The sequence below is a fragment of the Brassica napus genome, chromosome C3, assembly GCF_020379485.1.
Source record: "Brassica napus cultivar Da-Ae chromosome C3, Da-Ae, whole genome shotgun sequence".
Classification (NCBI taxonomy): domain Eukaryota; kingdom Viridiplantae; phylum Streptophyta; class Magnoliopsida; order Brassicales; family Brassicaceae; genus Brassica; species Brassica napus.
The window spans coordinates 37899898-37914025 of record NC_063446.1 but is presented as its reverse complement, the minus strand read 5'-3'; the positions used below and the strand labels follow the sequence as shown (position 1 = coordinate 37914025).

The following is a 14128-nucleotide window of genomic DNA, read 5'->3' as shown; positions in this document are numbered from 1 at the left end:
CTATCTATATATGGTACGATTCAAACAGATCTCGAGATGTCCTAAATTGGTTGAAATCTATATTTTTATGGTAAATATATATAAGTAGGTAGTTTTGTTTCCAGTGAACGTCTATCGTTTAACATTTGTAGCCAGAGGAAACAGAATTGAATCAGGACATCTACATCGAAAATATCGTCTGACGAAACGTGCCATGTGTTTTGTTGTTGCAAACGGCATACATATGTAATAAATAGCTCAAATCGATGAACACTGAACAATGTTAAACACCAAAAAATAACCATGAAATTTTATCTTATTTTTATGCGTGCAATTTTACAGTTATTCTGTTTCATCAATCAAATAATCACGCTTTAAAAAACAAAATTAACCTCTAATTACATCGTTTATTTGGTTCTAAATAGTGTCATTCTCTAATTATTTATTCATTCGCACAATCAAACCACTCCATAGTGTTACCAATTAAACACAAAAATGGGCGAAAAAATTGAAATGTAAATTCATGATCCATATGTACATAAAAACGAGACATTTCTACATTTTCGCTCATTTTTTGTTATCATGTAGCTAAATTAAATCTAATAAAGAGGAACGGGAAAACGCGGCGGCTTCACAGGTGGTGAATGCGGCGGACTTTGAACATCGACGGTGAGCTTCTCCGGCCGAGGCGGTGCACACGGACACGGTAATGCTATAAATTTGGGCGTATTATCTCCAGGCATCAACACCGGTACGCTCAGATTCTGGTTTTTCTTCAAATCCTGTCCATAATATTATTTTGAACTTAATACTCAAACTTACTATATTTACTTTTATATAAATGTTTTCTATGAGAGATAGGAAATAAAAAAATTTAGCAAAAAAATTAAAAAGAAAAATGAAATGAAACCAATATTTCGGTAAAACTGTTACTTTTTGGTAATATCGTAATTTATCAAACTAAGAAGTTTTGGAATTAATATGATAATTGCAATATTAGGGAGAGGAGACTATACCGGAAAAGGGAGTCTAGGTTTGAACGGAGAGGACTCTATGTCGGAGGAAGTGGCTGAGGGATGACCGGAGGCATTGGCCAAAGAGCGGCGGAGAGAGCGATGTTTATCCCAATGGTAACAGCAAGAGAATATTCCCGATAGACTGAAAATGATTATGAGAAGCAGAGCGGTGCCAAGAGGGAATCCCAGTGACGGCCGAGACGCATCCATGTGGGGCGGAGAGAAATCTTGAGTGTTCTCCATCTACGGTGGCGATATAATCAACGGCTGAGATTGTGAGATGGTTTTCTTCGATCATGTGTTTGAGAAAGAAACAGAGAGAATAGAGAGAGAGTTTGTGAGTTTGGAGAGGACAAGGGACGAAGCAAGGGGAGATATAGAGGGTTTATTTATAAAAGAAAGTTTTTATTTAAATGGGTTTTAAAAAAGTATTTTATTTATTTTACAACTGTAAAAAACTTATAAAGTTTTGCTCAGTACAAAAAGCAAATATGCTGTACAATAAAGTATTAAAGTTGTCCCTTTTCATTTCGCTTTTCAAATTCTAATTCCCCTTATTAATATGTAGGCTAATTGGCTGTGACAATAGATGCTTTAGAAAACTAAAATTTAGTTTAGAATCATATATGTTAACCAATCAATTTTTTTTTTTAAATCTACAGCAAAAACAAAATATCTAAAAAATAAAAAATAGCTATAGAGAACGCTTTATTTTCAGAGCAAAATATTAGTGTTTTAAAAAATTACAATAATAAAAACTAAGACAGATAAATATACATATTAAATTCTACATTAATAAATATAAAGTTATAGTACTTACCAATCGTCTCTTATATCATCAATCGTCTCTTATATCATCAAAGGGTATAATTTTTCTCGTTTGTTTTTCAAAACGCAAGGATTATGCTTCTTGACTTTGTTGAACCTTTTCCATTTTACCATTTTTATGATGCAGTCATTTAAAGGTTTTTTTTGTGTGCTGGAAATAAGTTTCACTTAGCTAGTGAGAACAACAATGATTTATAAAGAGAAAATATCTTCTTCCACGATGATAAACTAGCAAACTTGTATTCTGTGGAGATGTTGATGGGAATAATATGTGAGATTCTTTTACAAAATCGAAGACAAAGACTTCCAGAGCTGGTCTTTTTATGTAGAAAAACAAAATAGGATCCATAATTTTAGAAATATTATGAAATAAAAGTATTTTGATCAACAATATAAAAAATACATAACAACTTAATAGCAGTAGCCTCCAATCAACATAATTGATAACGAAAATTTTCTGATAGTCTATCAAGTTCCTCCATTTTATTACCATGTATTGATCTTTGATATTTCAAAAAGAATTTTTTTTTTATTTTTCAATCTATGATCTAAATGAGTCGTATATGCACCTGAGTACATGTTCTTCGTCGCTGAAAGCATTTTTGTGTGTACAGTCTATGATACAAAAGTAAAAGAAGATCGATTCCTTAATGACTGTACTCTAGGACAGAAAGATTCGAACCTCTGAATAGCGGGACCAAATCCGTTGCCTTATCGCTTCGTTACGCATAAACTTTATTTTATTCAAAGATTACTAAAAAATAATATTGCTACTGTATTCTGTAAAATCACGAACAATTATATATTAGCTATACTTTAAAATATATATATATATATATATTAGTTATACTTTATATTATTTTATAATACATATTGTATGTTATATACATAAGACGATATATTTTATTATTTACCTGTGTTTTCAAAATTGTAATGCAAAAATTGTTTATTAGTCAATTGTTTTTTTGGTCGACGATCAATAATTACATGAACATGATTAAACTCGATTTAATCAAATCTTTGTAAAAATGAAGCGGAAAAAGGGAAGGGAGAGTGGAAAATGTACGTGGAAAGAGGAAAGAGAGAGGCCGCCTGTACGGAGAAGACGTGGCTCCAAGGTCCACCATGTTAGCAAATTAAATATTATTCGCCGTTGTAACCTAATTTTCATTAATTAACCCTAATCATACTCTTATCTCAAGTAGGTACTCCCACCAAATATACTACTCATTGTCTTATACGAAATGTTTACACTTCGAGAAAGTTCTGTTTTAGGCTCTCTCCTCTGTATTATTTAAACCCAGGTTGAACTTTTATTCGCATCTATGCGATGTGCTTTCACGTGTTCGTGCAGTTTAGGTACACAACAAGCCGGGTAATAAGAGAGTACTGGGGTAACTTAATTCTATTATCATTCTTTGTAAGATGAATGAGAACGACAAAATCGCAATATCATTTGTTTATTCGAGGTGTTAGCTCGTCGATCTCCACCGACGATATTCTGTTTAATTTTTAAATGAGTTTTAGCATTATATAGTGTATAGTTTTTTTTTTGAGTTTTTAAATGCGATAAAAATTATATGCTGGGTACAAGTACTATTATGCTACCAAATCAAAACAAATATCACATTATTTGTCTCTATTTGATCGATTTGGTTTTCAACGTTTACAATAATGATGATAGTGGTTCGTACATTTCAAGATAGAATATTGATCATGATGTGATAAGTTTCTTTAATATTTTTTGATAATGTATGGTGCTAATACGCAAATCATAATAGATTGTTGAGAACTAACAATATGGCAATACAGGTACTAAATCAATTTGTGTTAGTGTCGTGATACAATTTTGATTCGAGTTCGTATATCGCTTTGGAGGTTATTTCATATTTGTATGTGTATAATTTAGACTAGAACTTGATCCGCACAACCGTACAGATTTATTTTTTCTATATAAAAATATTTTTATTTATATAAAAAAAATTATCAATAACTTAATGTAATTTAGTGTTTTTATTTTTATAATACCTATATTTATGTGGCTTATATTAATACTATAAATCTTTTATTTTTGTAAAAAAAGTTATTTTGAAAACATTATTATAATTTTTTTTATTTCCATTTGAAACTTATATGAAATTTAAATTAAATTGGACCTACATAATAGACAATTTTTTTTTTGAGATACTTTTAAAAACAACAAAAAATATTATTTTAAATAAACTATAGTAATATTTTACTTCAAAATAATTTTATAGAAATATCTTATTTTAGAAATTGATTAAAATGCACTAAGTTGGATAAAATATTTTTATTTTTTTAATTGGAAATAAAAATGTATTTTGCTAAGAAAAGCTTTTTAAAATCTTTGTAAAATGTATTTTTGAAACTTAATCATTTAAATTTTCATTCTCATTAAAATATAGTTAAAAGTATTTATACATTTTAAAATTTTCCTTTATAAATGAAAAATAAATTAAATTAAAAATATTTTATTATATTTAAAATTTAAATTAAATACTTTTTGGAAGTAAATTTTAAAATGATTTTGAAAAGGGTTTTACAAAATTTTGTTAAAATTTTCTTTAAAATATTTATTTATATTACAAAATATGAGATATTAAAAATATTATAATTAAATCATGTAAATTTTAATAAAAGTTTAAAGAATGATCTAAATTAAAAGATCATACATGGAAGAAGTTATGACTTACGTTTTAAAAGTATAGAAGTATAAGTATAGCAGAAGATGTTATTAAAGATATATATATATATATATATATATATATATATATATATATATCAATCCGTATTGAATGTTAAGAACATAAGAGCATTATAAACTATACTCCCTGCGTTTCTTAATGATAAATTTTTTAGAAAAAAAATTGTTTCAGAAAGATGTATTTTTTGTATTTTCTATGAAAATTTAAAAACTTCAAGAAAATTAATTGACTTTATTGAATTACTATTGGTTAAAGTTATTGAAAACTGAAAATTACAGAAAACAATACATTTATTATGGTAATTTAATGTGTTTTCTTAATATGTGTGAAAATACTAAAAAGTCTATTTTTATGGAACGGAGGGAGTACATCATAGTATAAAGTAACATAGATTATTTACGTCTACATGTTACTGCCTCTTTACCCCTTATTTAATCTATATTTTTGTTTTATAGTTTGTTGTATCATATGATCTAAAAAGCTATATGAATAATGTGTATTATAGTGCTTCTGAACTCTAGACAAAAAGATACGTTTTATAATGCTCCTTTTGAATTACATATAAAAAAATTATGGTTATGTTTTAGTTACAGGTAAATCACCAAATTTAAATATTTCATGTTAAAATTAAAATGAAGCATATACTTAGGAAAGAAATCAGGAAAATATTTATTAACAATATTTTTAATTAGTTGTTTAGGGAAAGAAAAGACTAAAATGCAGCTACAATCATTGTTATATAATATTATTATGCCAAAAAAAAAATTCATTAAAGTAACTATCTAAGAAATGATCAAACTTAAAAAATCATATGAAAAAAGTTGTGACTTCTGTTTAAATAGATAAGATATACTTCACCTACTATGAAAAATGATGCTTATTATATGGACATGTGCACTGATTTTGTGTGGGTGCGTGTTAACCGGCACACCCAATTTCTTTTTTCTTTTTGCTAAACTGTAAAAATATCATTGAATGAAAAGAAGATTTTACAAAGGTAGATCTTAACTTTAAACCATCTTAGCAAAAAAGAAAAAAAAAAGCAAGATGGACCTTTGATATTATAAACTAGAAAAACAACATTATCTAATCCACATAACCATAAGGAATCAAAATGCTTTCTTAGTCTCCTTGCTGAAATTATGTTCCCCAGCTCCTTGTCGATGCCGTAAAACACAGTTGCAACCGTGAGTAATGTCTGGTTGTGAATCAAGTTGTTTTTCTGTTTCCAGAGATGATATACCACTATTTGAACCACAAGCTTCCTAAGGATAAAAATCTTTTCTGTTAAGCAACTCTGATCCAAGACAATAGCCGAGGCCAGTTAATGAACATAGTAGGAGGTGGAGCACATCTAATGACCACCTCTCTCCAAACCTCTTGAGCATAATAACAAAAGATCAATAGGTGATCTATGGTTTCATCGAATGAGGAACATAATGGGCAAGAGGGAGAGACATGTACTCCCCATTCCGCAAGTCTTGATCTGGTTGGCAGCCTGTCATAGTTCGCGATCCACATTGTGAAGCTATGTTTTGGAATTGCTCCTTTAAACCACACCACGTCTACCCAGTCTTTGATGTCCTGTCACGGCCTCAATGCTTTCCAAGTTGTGTGAGATCTGAAAAAGCGTGGAGGAGAATCACCAGCAACCCATTCATATTCATCATCAACATCAATAGATAAAGGATGTGAGAGGGTTGTAAGGTAAACATGTAAGTCAACTTCATGTTGTGATCTTGGGTGCGGGAGATTCCACGAGGAACCACTAATCGCATCCGCCACGACTTGTTTCTGATCCTTAGGGCTCTAGGACCCGCCTGACCAATGAAGTTGATTAACTGGCCCAGTGGAGACCAAACGTCGTAAACTGGCGGTTAAGCCATTGCCAATTCAAAATTTTCAGAACTGCAGAGCAAGGGGTCTTAGCTCCAGCAATTTCCTCCAGGCCCATGAGTCCGGCGTAGACGCCGAGATAATTCAGAACGATTGACCATTCAAGTGAATGCTCATGTGCCAATCAATCTACAGCGAGGGAGTCTTAGATAACAATATGCATATAAATTTGAGGCAAAACACTTGATTCCAAATCGAGAAGCTCCTTAGTCCTAGACCACCTTCTTCCTTGGGGAGGAAAACCGCTCCCCAAGCCACCTTCGCAATGCTTTTTGGTCAATGATGCCAGACCATAAGAACCAAGAACATAAGGATTCAACACTCTTGATGCATCCTTTCGGAAGAATAAAGCCAAAGATCCAAAAGTTGACAATACCGAAAATGACAGTCTTAAGAAGTTGCAGTCTCCTCGCAAACGAAAGGAGCTTAGCAGACCAAGATTGAAATCACATGGTGATCTTGGTCATCAGAGGAGCATACTCAGATATTTTAAGCTTACAGCTCATGAGCGGGAGACCAAGGTACCTAATAGGGAAATGACCTGAGGTGAAACCATAGGTAGAGATAGCGGTGGTTTCACTTTGGTCCAAACCCGAGGTAAATAGCTTTGTTTTGGCTGTGTTCGTGTGAAGTTCGGACCAAGAAGCGAAGTCATCTAGACACTCAGAGATTCCATGCTGGCTGTTACTAGAACCGAAAAATACCATGACGTCGTCCGCGAACATAAGGTGTGAGATTTTTAATTCTTCAGTTCGAGGGTGGTAACCAATGCTGCCAGCCTCATAACGAGAGATGAGCAATCACAAAAGACATTCCATTGAAAGCACAAAGAGGTATGGTGATAACGGATCCCCTTGACGAATCCCTTTAATGCTCTAGAAGAATCCACCCAACACACCATTTACCGAAACCGAGAAGGAGGTTGTGGTTCAACACTCAGAGATCAACCTGATATAACTTTATGGAATGGCTAGAGCCCTAAGAGAAGCAAGGATAAAGTCCCAGCGCACACAATCAAATGTTTTCCGAAGATCCACCTTCAGCATACCTCTAGGAGAGCCAGTCTGCGAGTTGTAACCGTTGACAAGATCAGTAGCCAAGAGCACATTCTCCGCAAGAAGACGACCAGGGAGAAATGCATATTGAGAGCTGGAAATCATGAGAGGCAGAATCGCTTTGAGCCTTGAAGCCAAAAGCTTAGATATGACTTTATAAACATTGTTTAAGCAAGGGATATGTCTGCAATCTGATGTTGACGACGCATTTGGTTTCTTAGGAATAAGCAACAGATTCGCCAAGTTCTATTGCTTTAATAAACAGCCGGTTTTAAAGAATTCCATCATAGCTTCAGTGACTTCTGGGCCAACGATCGACCCAAAGGCAGTAAAGAACACCGCAGAATACCCATCCAGACCTCCAGTGTTGTTCTTGGGAAGGGAGAAGAAAGCATCTCTAATCTCCATCGATGTAAAACCTTTCTCAAAACCTGCAGCTTGCTCAGCGGAACACTTGTAATTAAAAAGAATATCTAAATCACTCTGGATGAACATAGGTTGGGAGACCGGACTTCCGCGGATATCAGAGAAGTAGTTGACGTACAACTCTTAATCCCTGCATGAGAGTCAATACGTTCCCTTGAGTCTGAAAAAAGAAAATGGATGTGGTTCATGGCATGTCTAGAGGCCGCATATCTGTGAAATAACATAGTGCTCCCATCTCCAAGAGAAAGCCAGTTGATGCGAGACCTCTGGTAGAAGAAAGCAGTCTCAGCCGCTGACAACTCTTCCCAGTTCTGCAGAGCACTCAACTCAATTGAGGCGTTGGCTGTGGAAGGAGATGATAGCATCACCTCTTGTGCTTGCAACAACTTCTCGTGCGCTAGAGCTGTTTTTTTCTCAATGCCCGAGTAATTTGTCTTGCTAAACTCTCTGATAGTGTTCTTTGAAAATTTTAATTTCTTGGCGACCCTGAACATAGCATATCCTGTGACGTGAAAGAAAACCAGCTAGAGCAGACCATAGCAAGGAAGTCCGGGTTCTTCAGAAGAAAATCATAGAATTTGAAGGGTTTATTTGATCTCATCCTGTTAGGCTCAAGTGAAACAGACATGACTGCATGATCAGAAAAATCCAGGCTGCCAAAGAAGGCTACCACTCATCATTTACTAAACACAAGTCAAACCTTTTAGCCAGCGGCAAAAGGTTACACTTGTTCCACCAGGTGAAAGTAGTTCCCCTAAAATTCAGATCCTCCAGATTTGCATTCGAGAGGTATTGATTAAAGTCTCGAATCTTTTGTCCATATTCATGGTAGACATCAAAGATAACTCAAAAGGGTCCCTTATTTGATTAAAATCACCAACAATAATCCAAAGCTTCATATCCAGGCTGAAAGTAGAAGCAAGATCTAAAATCTCAGTCCAAAGAGAAGACTGCTCAGCAGGGTCGCTGGAAGCGTAGATAACAGAAACAAAAATTTTGGATTGAAGAGCAGTATGCCAAGAAACTTCAGCCGATATCATCTGAAGAGATTTGGATATAATAGTGATCAAAAGAGAAGGGTACAAAACCATCCAGATTTTACCCAGAGGTGAGAAGCCGTAGTTTTCCTCGGCGATCCACCCCGGAAAGAGTTGAGAAACAAATTTATTCATCTTAGACTGCTTGATGTGAGTCTCAAGAATACCACCAAAAAGAGGAGAGTTCTTCCTAAACCATTTATTTAATCCACTGCACTGATTATATTTATTTAAACCGTATACATTCCAGAAAAAATGTATGTCGACCTAAATTTAATTGTTTTTGGGTCTCTTGCCCATATTTCCTTTCAGACTTGAAAATTTATTCCTATAACGAACAACCTCGAAGTCCAACTCGTGTTTACTGAATTCTCCTTCTTCTAATTCTGAATCTGACGTCTCAACATCAGAAGAGTCAGACTGTATATCAGAGTTGGAGGATCTAGAGGTACCTGATCCCTTCCTTTGAAGCACTAGAAGGAGATACTCTTGAGTACCGCTTGTTTCTCCGATTGCTCTGTCCTTTTCTGTGCCAAGCTTAGAGTTGTACACAATCATATTTTGCATCTTTTCGCTTTGAGCAGGAGGAGGATTGAGTGAAGTTTCAATAATATCGGCGCGAGGCTTAATTACTTTCCACTCTTGTTTATGTTTGTTTTTTGATCTACCTCTCCTTGTTTTCCTCCCCACATGTTCTTTCTTATGTTTCTGAGGGTAGTTGGCAAGAAGGTGAATGGTAGCATTGTAGAGGGAGTAAGTTTTAATAAGAGACGGGCAGCGCTTAGTAGCATGACCAATCTCCTTGCAAAGATCACAGACCGGGAGCATCCACGGGCTTGAGACCAAGACCCTACTAATTTCACCGAAGTAAAATTGCACATTAAATGCTTCAGGCAGAAGTTTCCTTGGGTTTATGATCGTGAGCAATTTCGCTACCTCGAGATTAGTTTTATTTTTAGTGGCCGGTGCAGGTACGTGGGGTGCCTCACAAGGCATGCAATCCTCTCCAAACCATCTTCGTTAAAGAATTGGAAAAACACCTTTCTGAGTTCTAACCAGATGAGCGATGAAGTAAGGTCGGGCTTGACAGGCACTACACCCGGTTCCCACTTGTTGACAACATTATTTGACCTTCAATCTGCCAAAGACGCTGGTTGATAACTATGTTCCTCGTTGCCACGTTTGGGATCCGAAACAGGAACGCAAATCCCTCCATCTTCGACACTGCTATGTCACAGTATTGCTTGCTCCAGATACCGTTGACGATGTTGTCTACAGTTCTTTGAGAGGGAGGATCAAAGTAGAACTGACCCAATACAAAAGGCTCCGAAGATTTTCAGTTCTTCTTTATTATCGAATTTGAGATTTTGATGCACGCTTCCCCGGAAGGGAGGATGAAGGCTTCGCCTTTCTTCGACAGGCGCTTACCTAAGCCCTTAGCATGAGCACACCACGTATCAGAAGGGTTCTTTGCTTTACTCTAAGATTCACTGCCTAGCTTGGGGTCAGACATGGAGGGGATTGGAGACTTTGTAGCAGACTCAGTCTCCTTATTCTAACGTTCAGCTTCCTGGACAGACTGAGCAGCCACTGCATCAAAGTTTTCCAAGTTTCGTGAGCCGCCCACACTGATAGGTGCAAGCAATTTCCAAGCTAATTACGAGCTCAAAGGGCTAGCCTTGGCATCAACATTCGCTTGTTCGAGAGGCGTCCCGGAGACCAGCCTAACGGTAGAGTTGTTTTCATCCTTATCTGAATCAGATGGAGCTAGAGACTAACTCACAACATTTGACTCCAGAAGAACTGTTGACATTCTCGATCTTGTTCTCACTCATTCTTTGTCTTTCTACTTTTGTTTTATCATCAACACAAGCACACACAAACTTTCTCTTTACCCTCTCTCATTTACGTTTATCTTTGTTCTTGTAGAGAGGAAAGAGTTTATCTTTAATTGTCTACATTGTTCTTTCTCTCCAACTCCTTTTCTTTATTAGAATACATTCTCTTACAACACCACACACACAATTTATAATAGACTTCTCTACTTACTACAATTGCACATTTTCTTCTAGTCTTTGTCCTTAAGACACTAGACTATTCTTACAAGCTAGCTTATCTTACACATTAACAACTCCAACAACTCTTCTACTAACTTAACCACATAACTTAGTTTTCTTAACCAAACTAATACTCTTATTCTTCTTGTTGTGTAACTTCTAGTTACACAATCCACTCACTTTGACTTCTTATCCATGTTGTCTACGTTGGATGCTTCTTCTTCTTCCACCAGTTTCTTGCGCACCAAGTCTTCTTCTTTATAGCTTTTCCTCTACTACACTTTGTTGTTTTTCTAAGTGACTCTTTGGTCACTTCTTCATTCTTCTTTTCTTGTGTGGCAAGTTTTCTTGCCTCCACTTTTTCTCTTCACTTGATTCCATCTTCTCTTTGTAGGTTTAATCAAAGATTCAATTCCAACACTCCCTCTTGAATCCTTTGATTAAATTTCACTTGTTCTTCTTGTGATTCTCCCTCTTGAGGTGAATCTCCAAGAACCCTTCTTCTTCTTTTGCAAACTTTCTTTGTCACATCTTGACATGTTTTCTTCGTCATCTCCCTCTGGTTTTCTTTTCCCGCGAGCCTCTGTCACGTCTCCTCCGTGAGCCACTGTCACGTCTTCTTTGGGTTGTCTTTCCAACCACCTTGCTTCCTCTCTTTCTTAGGTAAGCAAGTCTTGTTCTCGGTTTGGCTTCTTGGCTTTGATCATCGCTTCATCCGGCTTCCACTCTTTCTTTGGTTTCAATGTCTTCATTGATCATCAACTTATGCTACTTGATTCTTTAAACCATCACCTAGGCATTTTCTTCATCATTGTCTCTTTGGTCCACCATCAACTCGTCATTCTCTTGGTCGCAGTCTTCTTGGCTTCTCTTCACCATTAACTCTTTTTTCTTGCCATTGTATGTTTGGTTTTCTCTAACCATCAACTTGGTCTAACCTAGTCTTTTTGGTTTATTAGAATCTCCTGGCACAACCATGTCTTGAATCCACACCATCATCCAAGTCTTGAGCATCTCCTTCATCATCAACTTCTTTGCCTTCTAACCATACCCGTAGACTTTTGTCCTTGTGAGCTTCTTGAGCTCCACACCTCATCTCTTGTTCTTGAGCCATGTCTTCTTATGGCTCCTTCTCGTTTTCTCCTTGAGCCCTTTGGTCCAGTCTTCTTCTTCACCAATTTGTTCCCTCTAACTCGCCAAACCATCACCTTAGCTTTATTGGCCTTGGACTCTTTGATTCTTTGAGCTTTCACCTTGATTTCTAATAAAGGCTCTTCCATCTTCAGCTTTGAACATCTCTTGTTCTTTGGCTTCAAACATGGATTTGGACTTCATTGGCTTCATTGTTCAGTTGCTGTTGATCTCCTCCATCTTTCATGGCTAAGAACATCCAACGACTCCCATAGCTTCCTTGATCTTCTTTGACCTTCTTCATGTCTCCCTCTTGGAGACAATTCTTCTTGTTCTTTGCCTCAGACTCTTTTCTTGTAGGCTTCTTTACTCTACCACCATATAAAACCACTTCTCATGCCGCCTTCTTCTCACGTTCTCAGCTGCATGAAGAGCTCCATTATGTTTGGTTTCATCTCATTCTTTTTCTCCACCTTGACAGGGGTTCTCTGTCCCCTCATTAATCTCCATCAACAATTCTATGTCGCCATCTCTAAATGGTGAAGCTTTCTTCTTGTTGTGTAACTTCTAGTTAAACAACCCATTCACCTTAACTTCTTGTCCATGTTGTCCACGTTGGATCGATGCTTCTTCTTCTTCCACCAGTTTCTTGCGCGCCAAGTCTTCTTCTTTGTAGCTTCTCCTCTGCTACACTTCGTTGTTTTTCTTCTAAGTGACTCCTTGGTCACTTCTTCATTCTTTTTTTCTTATGTGGCAAGCTTCCTTGCTTCCACTTCTTCTCTTCACTTGATTCCTTCTTTTCTTTGTAGATTTAATCAAAGATTCAGCTCCAACAAGAACAGGCGGGAGAACTGTGACAACCCGTCCCACTCACTAGGACGTCAATTGGTGATAACTCGGCTTGTGGGAGTGTTGTTAAAGGATGTGGTCTTGGGTTTGAGAAACGCCAAGCGCACCAACAACCTAATTATGGAGTCAGAAAGGACTCATAATGAAGGGGTTGGGGTCGGTGCCCTGCATGACTGTGAGCCTGGAGTCCTAGTGAGTGGGACGGGTTGTCACAAGAACCTTGTTAACTGAAGATGGATCTAACAAGAGATCGTCGATCACTGTCTTCCTCACCGAAGATGGATCAGACGACGGTGCGTCGATCATTTTCTTATTAGAAGGATCGATTGCTTTGTCGGACACTAGATCAGAAACACCACGAAGCTGTTGAACAATTGCGTCGACTAATTTGCTGATTTGGACATCAAAAATAGCAGAGAGATCATCTGGAACTAGGTCTTTTACAACCGTTTTCGAATTAGCTTGGGAAAGTGACTTTGGTGGGGATTTCAAAAAGGAATTTGCCGGAGATTTTTTGGAGGATTTTTCGGTTTTTTCTTCTTCTTCGTGCTCGGTGGAAAGAGAGCGGAGCACTGGTTGAGAAGCCGATGCCTGATGAGACACCGTGAGAGGAAGAGAAATTGAGTATTTCTTGATCGTACGTAGGTCCTTTTTGTGTTTGGTATTCGTTGTTGGAAAAAAAGAAAAATATATTTGATCAAATACCGACATTTTAAAGGTGCTCTTATTTTTGTGATGAAAAAAAAGTTATAGTAACTTTGTTATAATAAAAAGTTGTTGGACTTCAAAGCAGATATTGTGGAATTGACGAATTGTGTTTGGTTCCTACACCGTCCGAAGACAAATCAGTCCCCACTTGACATTAAACATGTCTCCTTCACAAATATACGCTCTCTTGGATTTTCAAGTTTCAACTTTAAGTCTCTCATCACGGGATTTAATTTAATTCTGTCTTCAATCAGTTTCAAGGGTTTCAAGCAACAAAACGATTGTTTTCATATCCATTAATAGACAGGCGATTAATTTTGCTTGATCACGATAGACAAGATATGATTTCTTATAACTTACAACCAAGCAATAACATCTAGAAATCAATTTTTTTTAAAAGATTAATAAGTTGTGGAAACG

General features: G+C 36.3%; 1 protein-coding gene across 1 annotated transcript; it reads right to left on the bottom strand.

Moving 5' to 3' along the window:
* Nucleotides 1-389: 389 nt before the first annotated feature.
* Nucleotides 390-1371, bottom strand: LOC106351833 (uncharacterized protein At5g65660). Its single transcript, XM_013791563.3, has 2 exons — nt 996-1371; nt 390-761 (listed from the first exon to the last, which is right to left on the bottom strand). The coding sequence occupies exons 1-2, from the start codon at nt 1236-1238 to the stop codon at nt 579-581; spliced, it is 426 nt and encodes a 141-aa protein (XP_013647017.1). The 5' UTR covers nt 1239-1371; the 3' UTR covers nt 390-578.
* Nucleotides 1372-14128: the final 12757 nt, after the last annotated feature.